The sequence below is a fragment of the Equus asinus genome, chromosome 20, assembly GCF_041296235.1.
Source record: "Equus asinus isolate D_3611 breed Donkey chromosome 20, EquAss-T2T_v2, whole genome shotgun sequence".
NCBI lineage: Eukaryota > Metazoa > Chordata > Mammalia > Perissodactyla > Equidae > Equus > Equus asinus.
In genome coordinates this window covers 82,470,803-82,490,415 of record NC_091809.1, presented here as the reverse complement: position 1 = coordinate 82,490,415, position 19,613 = coordinate 82,470,803, and the positions used below count along the sequence as shown (strand labels likewise).

General features: G+C 55.1%; 1 protein-coding gene across 12 annotated transcripts in view; it reads right to left on the bottom strand.

The window, feature by feature from the left end:
• Positions 1-19,613, bottom strand: part of GDPD5 (glycerophosphodiester phosphodiesterase domain containing 5) — an 85,968-nt gene that overhangs the window by 40,623 nt on the left and 25,732 nt on the right. For 6 of the 12 annotated variants that reach the window (XM_070490683.1, XM_044752330.2, XM_044752331.2 and 3 more), the window contains exons 2-3: positions 11,356-11,445; positions 447-623 (exon numbers count right to left, since the gene is read on the bottom strand). In XM_070490683.1, coding sequence (XP_070346784.1) covers positions 447-563 — 117 coding nt within the window. In that variant the 5' untranslated portion in view covers positions 564-623; positions 11,356-11,445. Of the gene's footprint in view, positions 1-446; positions 624-10,040; positions 10,670-11,355; positions 11,446-13,641; positions 13,757-19,613 lie in introns of those variants that run through there. The other 6 variants (XM_044752328.2, XM_070490681.1, XM_070490679.1 and 3 more) reach the window with 5 other exon arrangements.

The window sequence follows — 19,613 nt, the reverse complement described above, 5'->3', positions numbered from 1 at the left end:
CAGGTGACTGGGCCCTGGTGCCAGGCCATGGCCCTGCCAGCTCCCAGGCTCCAGGATGGCCTGGCCCACCTCCTCACCCTCCCTACCAGCCACCCACTTGCTTGCCTGTCCATCTGGATCTCCAGGAAGCTGAGATCTTCTGCTCACCTTGGGGCAACCCCTTCCTCGAGCATCTCTCCCTGCCCAGACCGTGGGAGCAGCCCAGCCCCCACGCTGTCGAAGGAGAGTTAACAGCTGGCTACATCCACAACAGGACAGCTACTTCCTTGCCCGCCTAGCTGGGTGGACGCAGGAATTACCAGGGGCCCATCTTACAGAGGGAGAAACTGAAACCCAGAAGGGGCCCTGGCCTGTCCAGAGCCACACAGCACAGTGACAGAATTGAGCCCCTCCCCCCAACCCTGGGGCTCCCTGGGGGCTTCTGCCCCCACCCCAGCATAGCTCACCGGTGTCGTGTCATCGTGGGAGCGCTGGTAGCGTTTCCAGCGGCAGCCGTAGATGCCCGTGAGGCAGGACAGGCACAGCTGTGGCTCATAATACTGCAGGGGCTGGTGTCTCACCATGCTCGTGCCCCGGGTCCTGGCGCCAGGCCCTCAGGCGCCCATGGAGGCCACCAGCTGGTCCTGTGGGAGGAAACAGAGCTGTGAGGCAGGGGAGGGGCGAGGAGTCGGTCCCAGACACAGCAAAGTCATTGCAGCCTAGGTCAGGGCTGGTCAGCCTCTGCACAGAGCCCTGCAGTGTGTCCCAGTGTCACTCAGAGTCAGAGGCCCCCACGTGCAAGTCCCCAGGACAGTCCCCTGCCACCCACCCCTGAGCTAATCACCCCCCGCCTCCAGCCACACTTGCCCAGCACACTGCTGCTGCTTCCTTTGCCTGGAATGCTCTTCCCTTAGAACCCTGAGTGGCTCCCTCCTTCCCCTCCTCTCCTCAGGTCTTTGCTCAAATGTCCTTTTCACAAGCGGACTTTCCCAGGTCACCTTCTGTAAAACTGCAACCCCTTCCCACATTCCCTCGGTCATTCTTAGCTTGTTTTCTCGATCATGTTCTCAAATCTAATTTATTTATTTTGTTTCTTGTCTGCCTACACCACCATAATGTAAGTTATGGATAATGTAAGGCAAGGATTTTGTCTGTTTTATTCTCTGCTGTAGCCCCAGAAACTAGAAAAGTGCCTAGCACAAAGACTTTCAAAATAACTTTTTTGAAATAAACCATCATAAAAGCTGACATGTATCAAGCAGTTAAAGTACACCAGGCACTGTGTGAACACTCCGCATTCATTGTCCCAGCTCACTGTCACAATCACCCGAAGTGGTAGGTACTGTGTCCTAAATCCATTAGACAGTTGAACAAACTGAGGCTCAGAGAGAGAAAGAGGCAGTGCCTGGCCTGCGGTCACATGGCTGGCTGTGGTCAATCAGGGAATCTGCTCTGGTGCCCCGGTGTTCATTCCTTCAGGCTCAGGGAGCCCAGCCCGGTGGGGCCTGCGGGCCGCTGCTGGCACAACGGGAGGCATCTTGTGGGTTGAGCTGCTGCCACCAGGAGCAACTGCCCCAGCCCTGCTTGGTGCCCTGGAGGTACCTGCTGAGGGCTCAGTGTCTTGGGGCCAGTGTTGGCCAAGTGTGGCCAGATGGCCATTGGCTTGGGCACCTCCCACACCCTGATTTCGGGCATCATTTGATTTTCAATGCCACTGTTATTATTGTCCCATTTTACAGATGAGGAGCCGGGGGCTCAGAGCAGCAAAACGACTTGCCGAAAGAGTCAAGACTCACCCTCTGGTCTGTGGGACTCCAGAAACTCGAAACCATATGTTCTGTACCAGGCAGGGTCCTAGGCCCTGAGACAGTGTGAACAGGACAGACACCGTGACCCCTTGGGCCCTCACAGGACCAGCGAGGGGCACAGCCCGGCACTTACTATGCACTAGGCCCCGTTCCAAGTGCTGGCATGCATGAACTCTAACAGCAACACTGAGCTGAGTGTTATCAGTATGTTTTTATCAAGATAGAGTTCACACACCATAAAATCCACCCTCTGAAAGTGTATGATTCAGTCTTTAGCATATTCAGTTTTTAGTATAGTCACAAAGTGTGCAACCATCACCACTATCTAGTTCCAAAGCATTTTCATCATCCCAACAAAAACCCCACACCCATCAGCAGTCACTCCCTGGTCCGCCCCAGCCCACCCCAGCCCCTGGCAACCACTAATCTACTTTCTGTCTCTATAGATCTGGACATTTCATATAAATGGAATCATATGATACATGGCCTTTTGTGTCCAGCTTCTTTCCCTTAACATAATTTCCAACGTGGCTGCACCATTTTACATTCACAAAGTATTAACGATATCATCCCCATTTTACAGATGAGAAATCTGAAGCACAGAAATGTTTAGCCAGTTGCCGAAGGTCACACAGCAGAGCCAGGCGGTCAGGCTTCAGGGGCCTTGCTCTAACCCAGGGGTTGGCAAACGGTAACTCACAGGCAAAATATGACCAGCCACCTATGCTTGTTTAGCTAAGAATGGTTTTTCCATTTTCAAATAATCAAAACAAGAATATTTTGTGACACATGAAAATAATATGGGAGTAAATTTCAATGTCCATAAATAAAGTTTTATTGGACACAGCCATGCTCATTCGTTTACGTGTTGTTTATGGCTGCTTTCACTGTAAGTGCAGAGCTGAGTAGTTACAGCAGGGACGTATGGCCCACAAAGCCTAAAATACTTACTGCCTGGACCATGCAGGGAAAGCTGGCTGACTCTGCAACCACCGGCTATAACGGCTCAGGAGCCGGTATGACAAGTGCAGCGTACAGTGGAGACAAAGGAGGCTGTGGGCACTTAACACGGTGCAGGGGGGTCATGGCCGCTTCCTGGAGGCCTGGGAGACGAGCTCCTCAGACGCCGCTATCTAAATGCCCACCCCAGGGCCTGTGCCATAGGGGCACACTGGGCTTCAGGCCCACCCACGACTTCTACCTCTGGGTCTCATTCAGAGCCTCTGCCTACCCAGCTACGCCACCTGCCTCCCCCAGCAAATTCTAACCTCAGCACAGGGATTACAGCCTCCAGGCTGAGGGGGCAGACATGCATTAGGGGCTTCTGGGAATATCAACTGACCCGGAGCCTCCCAATTGCTGGGAATTGTCTGCTGCAGTCTTTGTGTCTGTGGCTCCCTAGAGAGGCATGGGGAACACGGTGCAGCTGCTGGGGGTTCTCTGAGCTGAGCTGAGCCCAGGCTCAGGGGACAGCACCGGGGATGCTGCCGCAGTCGGCTTAGCTCCCATGGGGTTGGGGAAGGCTGGGGGGCGGGTGGGGGATGCTCTCAGCTTCACTCCACTCCACTCCGGAAGAAGTGTGTGCTCACCGATGTGCTCCCACATGCACAGCCTTCCAGAGAGGTAAAGGCCAGAGGCCACAGCCAGGGAGCTAGCTCTCATCCTGGGCACCCTGAGATTAGGGCCTCTACTGTCAGGTCGACCACCACATCTGCCTCCACCTCTGCAGGAAGGCAGGAGGCCGCTGATATGTAGAAAGAGGCCTGGCATCATTTTACCTCGGTCACTGACTTGCTCTGTGGCTGGGGCTTCTCCCATGACTGCCAGGCTCTGTCCCCACCTGAGCCTTGGTTTCTGAATCTGTAAAATGGGGTAACAGCTTTTGCCTTGACTTCTATATGAGACCAGATGATGGGGGGCCATGAGGGCACATGGCTGCAATGACTGAGGTACAGCAGGTGGACATTCTGCGAGCAGGAGCCCACACCCAGGTTCCCTGCCCTCCCTCACATTCCTTTCCCAGGACCCCCCGACCCTGGACTGATTCTCACATGTCCTCTGCCTTCCCTCGCGCCCCCACACCCCCGCCCCACCACAACTGAGCATTGCAGCCCCCCAGGAATGACATTTCCACTTCAAATCTGGAAAGAAGGAAGCGGATCATGGCCTGGGATTCACCTCTCCCAGGTGAGTTTTCACATACTTTATAACTGCAGGAGCATCTCCGGGAGGAAAGCTCTTCTCTTTCTTCTGTGTGTTCTCCTGGGGCCACCTCATCCACCACCCCCATGGCTTCGGTCACCAGGCGTGGCTGAGGCCCCCCAGTCTCTGCCTCTCAACTGAGATAGCCAGCAGCTCCTGGCTGTCCCTGGGGGTTGTCGCCCAGGCCCTACAGACCTGGCACGGCCAAACTGACCTCTTCACCACCCCCAGCCTGCTTCTAACACCCCTCAAAGCCCTTTTCTCACCATCCCCTTGGCCACTGCCCTGGCCCAGGTCTCATCTCTCCCCTGGATGGGCAATCTTCTGGCCTCCCTATGTGGGTTACACCCAGCAATCCAAGCTCTCACCTGCAGCCAGAGTGAGCTTCCTAACAGGTAAATGATCAGGATCCGGTCTCCAGCTCCTCCAGCCTCACCTTCCAGAACTTGCAGTCCCTTCATCCTGTTAACACCTCCTGATCCTTGGAGTCTCAGTTCAGATGTTACTTCCTCCAAGGAGCCTCCCTGAGCCCCAGGTTTGTTAGAGGGCTCCCCAGCTTCCCAGATCCCTGGGCATCCTTGATTCTTCCTGGGCACCCAGTGTGAGCACCGTTGACATGCCCATCTCCCCCATTGGATGACCTGAGTTATTCCCATGTCCCCAGTGGCCAGCATTTAGCACAGCAAGAGGAGGCAGCCCCCAGGGGCTCCCTGGACTATACTTCTGAGGAGGCCTGGACGTCCTGCTAACAGAGATGTGCTGCTCAGACACCAAGCTGTCAGATAAGCTCCCAGAGACCAGACTCCCCCCCCCTCCCTGCCCAGCCCTCCTTCCTGCCAGGGCTAACGGCATTACTTAGGACCTATAGGTTCCTCCCAGCCACCTCCCAGGGCTGCTGATATCAGCCAAGTTCCCAAGAAATCCCCTGCCCAGAGCTACTGCTGGCCCTGGGACAAGAGAAAGCCCTTGCCTCTGAGCCTGATGCTCGAGGGTGCCCCTCAGCCCAAAGTCCCATTTTCCGTCTGAATCCCTGGTCCCTGCCCTGAACGTCCACAGCCTTCTGTTGGCACAGGGAAGGGCCTTCCAGGAGGCAGGCCTGGGATGGAGCAAGGGTCCACTAGGGAGCAGGAGCAGGATGATGGGTGAGCCCTCACCTCCAGGATCTGCTCCTATCCCAACATCCTGGGAACATGCCTGGCCCACTTGTCTGCTCCTCCTCCCTCTCATGACTGCCAGGCTCTCACTGTCCCCAGACCCCACTGCCTCTGACCCCTAGCCCACTCTCTTTCCTGAGAGTAGGAGTTTCCGACAGGTGTCAGTGCCTAGGTTTCAGCCTGACTTGCTGTGTGACCTTGGACAGGTCAATAGCTCTCTCTGAGCCTTACTTTTATCCATCTGAGAAATGGGGACTAGATGAGGTGACTCATAAAAGGGCCCAAGTCTGCAATAAAAAGGAATAAGACATTGAAACATGCTACAGCATGAATGAGTCTTGAAAACACTATGCTAAGTGAAAGAAGGCAGTTACAGACGGTGGTATGGGGGCCTGTCAGGCACCATGCGGAGCAATGCATCTGTGTCATCTCCTCATGACAGCCTTCCAAAGGAGAGCTCCACAGGCTTCTTTTACAGTGTAGAATATGGGCCCCAGGTGAACGGATGAACAAACCACGGTCCACCCAGACAACGGAAAATTACTCAGCGATAAAAAGAAATGAGCTATCAAGCCACAAAATGATGTGGAGGAACCTTGGAAGCGTACTGCTACGTGACAGAAGCCACTCTGAAAAGGCAGTGTACTGCATGATTCCAGCCACACGACATTCGGGGAAAGGCAAAACCCTGGACGCAGTAAGATCAGTAGTTGCCAGGGTTGCGGGGGAGCACAGGCGATTTCTAGGGCAGTGAAACCATTCTGCATGACACTGTAATGACGGACACAAGTCATTATATATTTGCCTAAACCCACAGACTACCCAACACAAAGAGTAAACCCCAATTAAACTATGGACTGAAGTTAATAATGTCGTATCAAGGTTAGCTCATCAAGTCTATCAAGTGTACAGACCTAATGTAAGACGCTAATGGTAGGCAATATGGGGTCGGGGAGGGAGAGGATGCAGGAATGCTGTACTTTCTCATCAATTTTGCTGTAAACCTAAAACTATCCCCAAAAAACATAAAGTCTATTAATTAAATACATGTATTTAAATATCTATATTGATGGATAGATAGGTACACGGTTAGATAAGTGATTCGCCCAAGGCCAAAGAGCTAATAGTGGAAGAGGGAGGATTTGAACCCAGGGCTGTGAACCTAATGCCCGGCCTTTGTGAGGGACCAGCCCCAGAGGGAGAGCCGCCTTCCCTGTCTATGCCAGCCACAGCATCTGTGTCACTGCAAACTGCTCCTCAAAGGGCCAAGCTCAATATTTTGGTTGGCACTAGAGGTACATGGGCAGTTAGTGGAGCCAGGAACGCAGGAGGAAAAGGGAAAGCCCGATGGGTGCAGGGCTGGGGGGCAGGGACCTGACCTGCCAGGGCCCCTGGGAAGGAGACAGGGCACCATGTGGAGGAGGAACGGCTCCCCTTCTCCTTTGCCATGGCTGCCCTCTCTGGGCCTCCAGCCCAGCCCAGCCCAGCCCCCAGCAGGCGAGGGGACAGCCACAGCCTCTGGTCCTGGCATTCCTGTCCGTATGGTGGGAGGGTCTGAACACCACTGTAGGATCTCCAAGGGCCTTTCTAGCACTCAGCTTCTAAAACCCTTTAACCACCTGCTCCCTCCTCATCTGAGCAGGAAAGCAGAGAGGGCGCTGCTCAGGGAGGACAGAAGGACAGATCCCAGAGTCTTGCCTGGTCTCAGGGGAACAGCCCCTCCATTCCCAGGACTAATGGCCAGGAGCCCCGAGCCTGCTGCTGGCTGGAGCAGCAGAACCAGGACGAAAGCTGCCGGAAGGCCTGGACAAGGTTAGAGGCCTGGTCACCTGAGCCCTGGGCCAGGGCTCTGTCCCTGCCCAGCGGCCTCTACCATCTTTGACAGGGACCAAGGTACTGGGAGTCACGGCCTGGATAACTCACAGTGATGACGCCAGACTCAGAACAAACCCCAAAGTGTCAAAGGCAGACGGCCACGAGGACGCCTCACCACAGTGCTCGGAGAACACGGCCTTGGAGTGAGACCAGGGCCGCCCTGTGGTCCTTCCTCACGGCCTTGCCATCCCCTGCTCCCAGTGTGGGTGCGCCCGTGCCCCTCAGGCCTCTGCCCCTGCTTGAGCCTGGAAACCCCCCGTCTCAGCTCAGCAGCCCCTCCTCCAGCAAGCCCTCCCTGCCTGGGCCACGGTCTCCTCCAGGTCCCACAGCTCCTGTGCTTCCTGGGGTCCCAGCACTGATGACTGTGTGTCAGCTTCCAGACAGGGCGGGATCTGAGCGGCACTCTGAAATAAGGGAGGATTTGTAGCACACAAGGCAGAAAGAAGGGCGTTCTAGGGGAGGGGACAGCACAGGGAAAGCCTGGTGGCCGGAGGCGTGAGCAGGGCCTCTCCCAGGGCTGAGGGCTCCAGTCATCAGGTTAAGCCCCATGCAGATCCCACCTGGTGGTGAGGATGGGGTCTGCTGCCCACAGGAGCGTTCCCGGCCTCTGGGGGCCCGGGGGCAGCAGGGCACCCCTAGGCAGCTCACCAGCTGGGCTGTTTCCCCAAAAAGCCAACCTGGGGGGAGGACACACAGACGGACACACCACAGGGCTGATAACGGGACTTCCCACTCCCGGGACTACCTAATCCCAAGGCCCGCCCCGCCGCCCTCCAGCACAGCCTCCTGCACTTAGCTGTTGAGGATGCTCGGATTTACCACATTTCCTGAGGCACAGGCCTCATCAGATGGCTTGAACTGAGAGATCTGGGCCCCCATCATCCCACTGTGTGACCCTGAGCCAGTCACTCCACTTCTCTGGGCCTCAGAGAAAACCCTAGATTCGAATGCAATGAGCATAGGTGGTAGACAGACGCAGGACAGGAAGGAAGTCTGTCACTGAGGCAGCTGCCAGCGGGGAGAGGCTGGGAGAGAAGATGCCAGGAGGGAGGGCTTGGAGGTAAAAAGACAAAGTGGCCAGCCTCCGCCATCCCCCTGTCGTGCCTGCTCATTCTTTGGGGAACAGAATCATTCATGGCTGAGGCTGGGGCTCAGCAGGAGCCCTCAAAGAATCAATCATGCCATAATCAGGGTCCTTAATCTCTTTCCATGGTGATGCCGGGGCCTCCTGTTTACCCAACACTTCTGTCCCAAGAGACCTCTGATTGCCCTTCCTCTGGGGAGCAGGCCACATCGCCCGCGGGCTCGCTCCACCAGTTCTGCCCCTCCCCGCTGCCCTCCCGTAGGAAGTGCTCCCTGCTTCTCCCCAGGGAAGGGAGGCTTCCTCCACACTGTGGCCTCCGGTGCCATCTGTCCCATAGCGTAGGCCCTTGAGCTCTTTTGGTAAATGTTCACGAAGGCTCCACTATGTGCCAGGCACTGCTGGGAGCCGAGAGAGCCACAGAGAATCAGACACGGTCTTTGCTTTCAAGGAGACAACTTCATCACAGCCACAGCAGCTACAACTACAACGATAACACGCACGGTGCTTTGCAGTGTACAGGACCCTCCCCACGTCGGCTCACTGGGGCGTCTGGCCAGCTCTGCAGGTGAGCAGCAGAGCCCCATTTCATGGACGGACAGGGGGGCGAGGCCGGCAGTGGTCAGGATAGGTCTGCGGAGGTGCACGCTCGGTTAAGGGCCTCAGGGGACAGACTCGCCTGTTTGGACGAGTTTGGGGCTAAAGACTGGACAGGAGCCAGGCTTAGGACTCTGCCCAGGAGCCCTGGGTTTTCTTGACACAGAAAGGACCTCTCTTCCCCAAGTCAGGGCTACGAGCTTGGGCAGAGGAGTCGCCAGGAGTGCCCTGGCCTTGTCCAGAGAGCAGAGCATCTCAAAACTCAAGACCTCCAGCTGCACACTGAACCAGAGTCTTGGAAGCACCTCACCCAAGACGCATACAATCGTGGAATCCTGGCACCATCCAGCAGGGACCTTAGAACTACCCCTGGATCTTACAACTATCCCCAGTCATCAACTGTCAGCACCAGGAAAGACCTGAAGCCATTCCATCCGGCCTCCCTTCCTGCACAGCTCCTAGTGGTGGTTCCTCAGCAGAGCAGCCTGCATAGGCTTGCATACTCCCTGTGACGGGCCCCTCCTTCCCTGGAAAGCCAAGCGGTTCCCTCTTTAAGCCAGGACTGTAGGAGGGCCCTCCTGAAAGGAGTGGCCTTTCCTCTGCCACCCTCTCCCCGACTGGAACAGACAGGTTCTCCCTGGAGCAGGCAGAGTGAGCAAATGTCCCCAGGGGCCTCTGGCTGGGCCTCAAGCACCAGCCCTGGGGCCTGGCGAGGGGGGCACTTTCACCATCTTCTCACCCTCGGGTGACGCCCCAGCTCCTCCCAGGAGCCCAGTGATTCAGTCCCAGGGACCAAGCTGGCTTTTTCCAATGCCTCTGCCTGCATTCCAGGAAAGGGGGGCCGCCTGAACAGGAGGAGGAGAAGGAGGAAGCCGAGTCTGGCAGAGACTTGCATTGAGCAAACTTGTCTCTGCCCAGTTTCTGCCCCCTGAGGGAATGGAAGCAATGATTTATTTTATTTATTTATGTAAAATAGTGGAGTTATTATACAAACAGTCTTCCCAAGCAGGCCCCGAGGGTGGGAAGAGAGCAAGTCCTACCATTTAGGGAATGTTTCTCTTGCTCCCCTCCACTCAGACCTACCTGCCTGGCCTCGCCTCCCCCTGCCCCTCCTTACACTGCTGTGCTCCACACACGTCCCCCCTCAACGCCTTTGCCCCTGCCGGGCCCTCTGCCAGGGAAGCCCCACCCCACCCCCATCCAAACCCCATCCGTCTGAACAAATGGACCCTGTGCGAAGCTTGTTCTGACCCCCACGGAAGCCCACTGCCTCCTCCCTTTGTGCTCACAGCATCTGGCGGAGCTCTTGAGACATGATCATAGGCCTCTGTGCACAGTAATTACCCGCTTCCGCGGCTGTCTTGCCACCAGGCTGAGCGCTTCCCCAGGCGGAGACGTCTGATCCATTCTGCCAAGCTTTGCTGAAGAGCCAGCGTCCGGGGCCCTGCACTGGGTGAGGGGGACACGAGACACCCCTGGCCCCGTCCCACGAGAGGAGTCACCGTGCAAGGGACCTGCGTCCCTGCCCCGGGCCAGCACCAAGGAGAGGCCCATTTATCTGTCACTCAGAAAAGCTGGTTAAGTGTACAAAGGAAGGCAAGAAGGAACCGATCAGAGCCTCGGAAACCACACGACTGGAGAGCCACTTCACAGCCTGGTCCCAGTTCTGCCTCTGAATAATAACGAGCTTTTTCCCTATTTACGGGAAAAATTAAGCTACTAAAAAAAGTCTCAATGAAGTATTTTCTCCCACAATTTTTTCTTAAACCTCTGATATCTTTGCACCCTTCTGTTCCAGGTCTAGCCGCAGACGACCTCAGATCTAGCACAGAATGCTGATTTTCTCCATCAGTTACAGCTCCCTTCACCACAGTGTTCCAGGCAGCCAGCCGCTCTCCTTCCAGGCAAGGCTGAGAGCCCGGGGCCAGAGCTCTTCTTCCCCTCTTCCAAATTTCCAGGTTTCCCTTTGGTAACCAAAGAAAACCAGCCTTGCTGGAATGCTGAGGAAGGAAGTCCCAGGAGTTGGCTGGCCCAGCACATCTTGAAGGTTCATGCCAATTCCGTGCTTCAAGGCCTCCCATTCCACTCTTTGCTGTTCATTCCTTTGGCTAAAGCATCACTTTCTCTAGGATTCTCTTTTAAAATACCCATCTCCCCTGGAAATGGGGGCCTATTGAACCCCCAATTGGAAGTCAAGGAAACTTAGTTTAATACTTGGCTCTAAGAGGCAGTAAATCAGAGGGATGAGAATGGGCAATGAGAGCCAGCCTGCCCGGGTTTGGAACCCAGATCAACCACCTACTAACTGAGCAGGTTAACCACCTACTAACCGAGCAGGTTCCTCAACGCCTCTAGACCTTAGTGGCCTGATCTATAAAGTGAGTGGTGACGGCCCTGACCTCATGTCGTGAGGATTATGTGAGTGAATACGTGCCAAGGGCTCGGACAGGTGTCAGATGCACTGGAGTAAGCCAGAGACCACCCACGCAGAGCCTCAGTTTGTTCTTGCCTATAAAATGGGCCAATAATCCCTGTTCCTCCCGCCTTTCTTGGTAAACTGTGGAGTGCTGCCCCCATGGGAGAGGCAGACACTGTTTTAGAACCCAGTGGGCTGCTCTCTGTAGCTTGTCTCTAACTTCTTTCTCCCCCGACTTCCTACCTTTTTTCTTTATCTGGAAGAAGGTACCAGTGGCTGTGAGCTGGGCTCCTAGGGGTCCACGGAGGTGGTGATGTCACTTCACTGGGCCAGCTGAGGGGACAAGGGGACAAACCCAGTCAGATCACTCATCAGTTCACCTGCCTTCTCACCTCCCACCTGACCCTTAGTGAGTGCCCACCCCGTGCTGGGTGTGGGCCCAGGGCTGGCTCACACCTAGTCTCAGCCCTGGAGAAGCTACCAAGCTGGCGGGCAAGCCAAGCCGACACAGGTGATCCAGCGGTGGGCCATGAGACCCCGCACACGCAATCCCACCTCCATATACGCTGCCCACAAACAGCCCCATCCCAAACCAGTATGACCTGCTCCCTGAACCATTCTTGTCCCCTCCAGGACCCACAGAAACGTGACCCAAGGCCTAGCCCCCCTGGGGTGAAACCTGGGGCTGCGCCTGGCTCCTGGGGGGCAGAGGCCCCTTCGTGCTGTCCAGGGACCTGCTTCTCTGGAGGTAGCCGCCAAACCAGCTGTTCTTCCAAAGCAGCCGCGGAGGGAGGGCCGGTGGGCTGGAGGCGGGATCTGGGGCACCGCAATTATATGGCTGACTTCTGACTCATGCACCGCCTCCCCCATCACCAGCTCCTATAGCCAGCAGGGCAGCCCTCCTGCCCTGGAACTGGGGGGAGAGATGGCACCACAGGCCATGGGGAGAGGGGAGGAGGGGAGGGGCTCTGGGTCAGCACTGCAGGCTTCAGAGGATGCTGCCACATTGCCTTCTAGGGGACACTGAGGCTGGCGGGGTCAGGGGCCAGAGAGTTAGAGGCAGAGCCAGGGCTGGGACCCAGGCCCCCTGGTGCCCTGCAGACCCAGGGCAGCAGTGGCTCAGCCCTGGTGCCCAGCCCAAGCCCATGCCAACACGAGAACTCTCTCCAACCCAGTGGGCCCTGGAGCCACACACCAGCCAGAAACACAGAGCCAAGACTCAGCCTCACTGGAGGCGGACGGGGCTGGGCTCAGAGACAGCTTGGAAATGACATCCAGTTACTGAGCGATGGATCCCTAGGGCACCCCAAGCCCTGCCTCCCTCCACCTGCAGTCCCCGGGTTTCTCATAGCGCCCTGAATACACTGCACTTTACAGCTTACAAAAAACCCTACTTCTTTCACCTCCCACAGTGATCCTGGGGCCTCAGTGAGAGAGCGAAGATAAACAGAGCAGGGCTTCTCCAGCTTCAGTGTGCAAACCAATCAACTGGAGGTCTGGTTAAAGTGCAGTCTCACTTGGTAGGTCTAGGCTAGGGCCTGAGATCCTCTGTTTCTGACAAGCTCCCAGTTGATGCTGATGCTGCAGGTCTAAGGACCACAATTTGAGCAGCAAAAACATAGCTGTTAACAGCATGGGTGCTGGAGTCAAAGTGCCCAAGTTAGAATCTTGGCTCTTACTGTGTGACCTTGGACAAGTTACTTAACCTCTCTGTGCCTCAAGCTCTTTATATATAAAATAATAATAATAATAATACAACCTGCCCTACAGGGTTGATGTGAAGATTACATTATGTAAAACGCTTGAAGTGATTATTATTATATCTTTTTTTTTAACCTTTTTTTTCTAAAGATTTAATTTTTTCTTTTTCTCCCCAAAGCCCCCAGGCACCTAGTTGTATAAGCTTTTAGTTGTGGGTCCTTCTAGTTGTGGCACGATGAGCAGTGCCATGTCTGCGCCCAGGATCCAAACCGGCAAAACCCTGGGCCACTGAAGCGGGGCGCGAGAACTTAACCACTCGGCCACGGGGTCGGCCCCCCATTATTACTATTTCAAATTTAAAAATGGAGGCTCTGAGAGGTGGACACATCCAGCAAGATGGTAGAGCCAGGACTTAAACCCAAATCTCCTAATGTAAATCCTTCGATCCCAAAGCTGCCCCAAAATGTCACAGCCAGAAAGCCCTGCTCTGGGCACGAATATTGAGGCCCAGAAAGGGGTGGAGAGCTGACCAGTTCATGAGAAAGTTGGTGTCAGAAATCCAAGTTCATGACTCCCAGCCTAGTGCTCTTTCCGTCACACCTCACTGTCCTTCTCTAAGGAAAAGAAAGTATCACAAATTCTCCCTGAGGGGTCCCAGCTCTGCTGTCGGCCCCATCTCGGCAGCAGCCACCCTGGAAAGCGGATGTGGGAATGGCTGGATGTGGAGGCCCCGGTGGCCACCTGGCCGGGGTCCCAGCTCTCGCAGAGCCCCGCCCATCAGGCTGGGTGAGGACAGTCCGGCATCCTCCTTCCATCTCCCTCTCCTACCTCCAGTCTGTGGCACTGCTCCGTCTCAAGGTCACCCAGCTGGGGTCGCAGGCAGAAGGTGACAGGGCCCAGGCCCGTCTCAACCCCCACCTTGGCTTCCCAGCATGCGGCCAGTGGGAGCCTGTGAGTCACTTGAAGGAAGTGCTTGGCCCCAAACAGGAAGTGGCTGTTCGAGCAGAAACCCCTGCAGGATCTCCCCAGAGCCCTATGGCAGGTGCCTGGGGCAGCAGAGTCTGAGGAAGGAAGGGAAGCTGATTGGGACACAGCAACACCTCTTCAGATTTTACCTGAAACTCAGTCATGACACCCATCCTCTGCACTGTGAACCGGCCAGCGGGCTTCTCTGCTGTGTGATCTCAGGCAAATGAGTGCCCTTCTCTGAGCCTCAACTCTCTCATCTGTAAGATCATGGGGCTGCACTACAAGACTGCTATGGCCGCACATTCTACAATAAAATGAGGGACTGGAGGAAGTGAATACAGGTTCTAAATAAATGAACAAATGTACATACGAATGGAGTGAATGAGTGAATGCAGATCCCAGATTTAAACTCCAGCCACAGCAGAAGCTCCATCATCCATCTGTTGTTAGCGGTACGACAGAGATCTCATTGGCAAGAAGACCCACCCCTGAATCACCCTTAGGTGCAGGGAAGCAGCGCCCCTGCTCTGAGCCCCACACATCACAACACACGCTCACAATACACCTATCAGAGAACCTACAGGAGCCCCTGTCCCACGACATCCAGGGGACCTGCAAGCCTAATGCCGCTCCCCTAACACCACTCAGGCCCCAGCGAAACTCTTCTCCATTTCTTGGGCTTGAAGAACAAAAGGTGATTCTGTCCGGAGTTGGGGGGGGGGGGGGGGGCGACGCTACTGGGGGGGGAGGGGCGGTGGGCGAGAACGTTTGCGGGGGGAGGGGGCAGACAAATTAAACTCATCACATCCTTTCAGAGTGCAACACGCAACAGCTTCTTGCATAACCAAGTATCCGCTTCCCAGTAATGCTGAGCATCCTCTTTTTCTTGGCTTTTCTCCCTGTTCCAATCTGTGGTTCTAAAAGTACTCCTCATGAATTAGCGTGGTATTCACAATAAATGCACATGGCGGCTCAGGAACATCCTACAGTATTTAATAATTCACATTATTCAAACTAATGTAGCATGAAGTGTGATACTAATTCTTGATACTGGAGCTGGATGTACATTAAATACTGGAACTGTGAATAGTTTCATTTTTATACAGTCTCCAAAAATTTGAATATTTCATCTCTATTGAAATAATTTTATTTTAAAAATCTGATATTCATTAATTATGATGTGTATAGTTTCAACTCCCACAGATAATTTCAAGGAATAAAAACAATTTTTGAAAATATAAATTTTCTTTTCCACACATTTAATTTACAATTTTGATGGAAATATATTCAAATTCTATGCACTTTAAATACAATGGCATCTTAGTTTGATCCTTTAGATTATTACCATCAATACACAATTTTCAGATGATGTGGAAATCTTGACTATAACAATATAATTATAATGATCTTGCTGAAATGAAGACAATAAAATATTTTATAAAATCAACAATAATGTATGAATAAGTCTTACTACTCATCTGAACATCACCAGCCCAACAAGAAAACACCAAGAAAACAGATGTGTCATAATAATTAAATTGTCTTCCTTGATATCTTGTCACTTTCATTCATATAAAACCGTAACTTTACATGTATATTTCAATTTACATTATAAAGATACATTTGTCAAGATGGGAAAAGCAAACCATTTTACTTAATAGTTTCTGGGTTTGTGTTATAATCTTCAGATATCTGACAAAGATAAAAGGCCTCTATTTGTATTTCTGTCCTGGGCCCTGCAAATTTGAGGCGGGGCCTGCCTGTCCACTCCCTGCCCACCAGCTCTCACTTTTGTGGGGCGCCGGCCACCTGTGCTGGTCACTTCACCTCACTGAGCATCAGCAGGGCTGCCAGGCCCTCTGGCTTCCCCAGAGGCTGCCTTTTAGAAAGTGTTCTACACTGAAGCTTAGCTGTGGGCCTGATTTCCAGAGCCGGCTTGAATGCCCTCAAGGGCAGTGACCACGACTTGACTCCCACAGACCCCCACAGACCCGGTGCTCTTGGAGTCCCTTGTACCCCAGCAGCATCTCTGAGGGGACCTGGATGGGAGGGCCCAGCAGCCTCTGGCCCAGGAGGCTGGCAGCCCCCAGCCATTAGGCTGAGTGAATGGACCTAATGACCTGTGGCTCCTACAACTGGTTTCCTCCTCCTCTGCACCCCTACTCAGTCCACCTCTACCCACGCCCCCTGCCCCCTCACTCTGAGCCTGCTGGTCACAGTGACCCCCTTTGGGCTAAGGCCACCAGACATCTGACCAATCCTCACATTCCCTGCCCACCGCCCTTCCTAGCATCTTTCACAGAGCTGCCAGAGCACAGGAGCGTCGAGGAGAGCACGAGACCGAGGGCCAGGAGATCGAGTCCCGGCCCTGGCTTAAAAGGCAAGTCAGCGTCCTCAGGTGCCAGATGGGGACACTGCAACCAGCTCAGACTGCCTCGTGGGATGACTGGGAGAATCCAGTGAGCGGGACATGACAGGGCTTTGTAAACTGTAAAGTGCTGAATGATGTGAGGGGGGCCTAACCCTACCTCTCTTGTGTTTCCTACTCCACCTGGTGCATGCCGAGTCCATCCACTATGGTGCTGCCCACCATTTCCCGAGGGCTGGCCATAGCCCCATATGAAGCCAACATTCTCTGTCTGTTCTTCCACTCACTCCTTTAGCTACCACTGCAGTACATTCTACAGATGGCAGAACAGAGGCTCAAGGGGGTTTGGGTCCCTTGCTCAAGGGCACAGCTAGGCAAAATGGCAGAACCAGGATTCATACTCATCTGACTCCCAAGCCAGTCTAGACACTCATAAATCCAGTTACCAACACACATTTTCTGAACTCTCCTGTGTGCCAGAAGAGGTCCCAAGGCCCCGGCAGACAGATGGGGCTCCTGCTGAAAGAGCCCATGGTCTAAGGGTGTAGACAGACACCACCAGTGCATGTGAACAAAGGAGGCAGGAGCCGGGGGAGGGCGAGGGAAGGCCTTGTTTGTGGATCAAAGCCGTCTCCCAGCCTAGCCCAGTGCCGGACCCACCGCAGGCAGCAACACCTGGGAGCGAGCAAGCTTGTTTCCCTGCACCCACCCCCCAGGGTGGCAGCTCCCCACCTGCTCCTGGGCAGGGCAGGCCCTATACATTTCAGACCATTTTCCCCTCTGGGGCCACCACCCTATGTCTACCTTCACCCATGAGTCTGCGGGTTCCCCAGGGCTCGGGATGGGGTGTGGCCTTGCAGTGCACCAGGCATGAAGCCCAGTAAGAGCAGGACCCTGCCGGTCTAAGCTCAGAGCCCCTTACACAGTAGGTGCTTAATAATGGTTGCCAGCTGAGCTAATGACTAAATGGCAGTGACTGACGACTCTGGTACCCGGCTCAGTTCATCCTGCCCACTGGGAGGTTAGTTCAGGTTCCGAATCAGCAGGGGCTGGGGGCCAGAGCAGAGCTGATACAGGGGTTGGAGAGGTTTCCAGAAGCCAAGAGGTGTGGGAGAAGCCTGGGGGCTGGGGAGCTCTTCAGGATGCTGCCTCCGGGGGCTGAGAGTGAGCCAGCACCTGGGCTGGGGGCACAGGACAGCTCCCAGAAGGTCCTGCCTCTTGCTGACCACACCACCCAAGGGCACCCATTCTGCACCTCCCTTTCTAACAGGGAGAAGAGCTGTCACGTATCGGTGCTCCCTGCACAGGCTCTGCATAATCTGCACGTGTGCGCTTTACCCTCTAATCTGCATGCTAATCCTCAGGACAAGGCCTCTGTCGTGCTCCAGCCACAACCTCTGGACCCTTCCCATTCCGGGGCATACAGGGTTGTGTGGTCCCAGCCAACACCTGTGCAGGTGCGGGGCGAGTACCCTCAGGCTGCCAAATCCCTTTGCCTGTGGGCACAGCCATCCCCCAGGACCCCTCTGCCAGCGACCTGCTGGGCAGAGGTGTAACCTCTCCAGCAGCCCTGCCCCCACAGTCCGTTCCAGCCCCGCGTCCCCAGAGCGCCTCTGCAGACCAAGGGGCTTGGCTTCAAGTCGCCCTCCTCCTTCTGCTTCTGGTTCTACTTGCCCTATTCCCTTAGATTTTTTTCTGGAGAACTTCCTCTGACAGGAATCTCTGTCTCAGGGTCTGCTTCTAGATACCCAACCTACGAGGTGGTGTCATTCATTTCCCATTTCAGAGAGAAGGAAACTGAGGCTCAGAGCCTTAGAGTTGTTGCCGACCCCCACGCGGCAGGAAGCGGAGCAGGGACTCGAACCGAGGTCGGCCTGACGCCAAGCCTGCGCACTGACCCCTCTGTCCCCACCAGCTCATCAGAGCCTGCTCACATCCCCGGACGCTGTCTCCTCCCAGCCATCGGCGAACGGCGAACGGCGAACGGCGAACGTTCTTTCTTTCTTTTCATTTACTGGAAGGAAAGCAGGAGAAGCTGTGGAGGATCCAAGGGGCATGACTAAGTCCTTGGATTCCTCTCGTTGGCTCAGACCCTGTTTCGGTCAATCCTTGTGAATCAGGGTGGGTCTAACATTCCAGGAAGGCAGGGAGACTTCAAACCAACTTCATGAAAACAAGTTGTAAAAACATTGGCCGCCACTCAAAGTGGCCGGCTGATCGGCTTGCCTCCACAAAGCGGGGTACAACGAGTTCACCAGAAGGGAACATACAGCAGGAAAGACTCAGGCTAGACCCAGAGAAAGAACTTCCCACCAACTGGGAGCTGGACCCAAGGATGGGGTTGGGCGGGGCCTCCTTGGAAGCAGTGAATCCACATCCTGACCTTCCCAGGCCTTTCTTGTTTGATGCGTCTATGAAGCCACCCCCACCCAGCCCTGAGCTTCCACCACTGACCCAGAACCTGGTTTATGAGGATGCTCAGAGTTTGTGGGGCTTCTGCCTCCTAGGAGGTCAAAAGTCTCCGCAGGCGAGGGCCCCCGATCCTCCCCACACCCAGCATGGACTGAGGCCCTGGAGCCTGGCAGAGCTCAGGGCAGGACTCAGGGCTGCCCCCATGCTACCTCCTCTGCCCCCGCTCTCCACACCCATCCCCTCAGGGCCCTCCCCGGGCAGTCGCAGTGGAGGACTACAGCAGGTGTTCACAGATGAGCGTCTGGCTCCTCCGCCCCGTGTCTCCTCTTGGCAGGCTCCTTCCGGGAGGAAATCAACAGGCCTGAGTCTCACCCAGTTTGTCCCCCTCCGCCCCTTTCCAGCTGGCATGCCCTTTCTTTCCTTCCTTCTCACCCAAACTCCTGAAAGAGTTGTCTACACTCACGTCTCTACTTCCTCCCTCCCACCCGCTGCTGAACCACGGCCCTCTGTTGCCACCAAGTTCAACCCTGACCTCCAGGTGAGTAAGCCCCCTGGACAGTCTTCAGTCCTCCCTGACACTGTGGACCTCGCCCTCACTCTGGAAACATCCTCCCTCCCTGGCTTCCAGGACACTGACTGCTCCGGTTTCCCTCCTCCCTCTTGGGCCCGCGCCCCAGCTCCGGCTGGCTCCTCTCCCTGCCCAGGCCACAGGCTGCTGCCCTTGATCCTAAGCCCTTTTTCCTGCCTTGCCCTTCACACTCTCCTTGGTCAACATCATCCACCACCCCACCACCCCTGTCTGTCTCTGCCTGGACCAAGCTCAAGGCCCGAGTATGCAACGACCCCCTGATCATTCCGCCCTGGACATCCCACAGGAACCTCACACCCACAGTGGCCAAATGGGGATTCATCACATTCCCCTGAACCTGCTCCTCCCCATTCTTCCCATCTCAAGGCACCTTGTTCTCGCAGTCTTCCAGGCCTGAGAATCCCTCTCCCTACCTTCCCCTTCCTCGGACCCCCAAATCCCATCTAGCACCAGCCCTGCTCT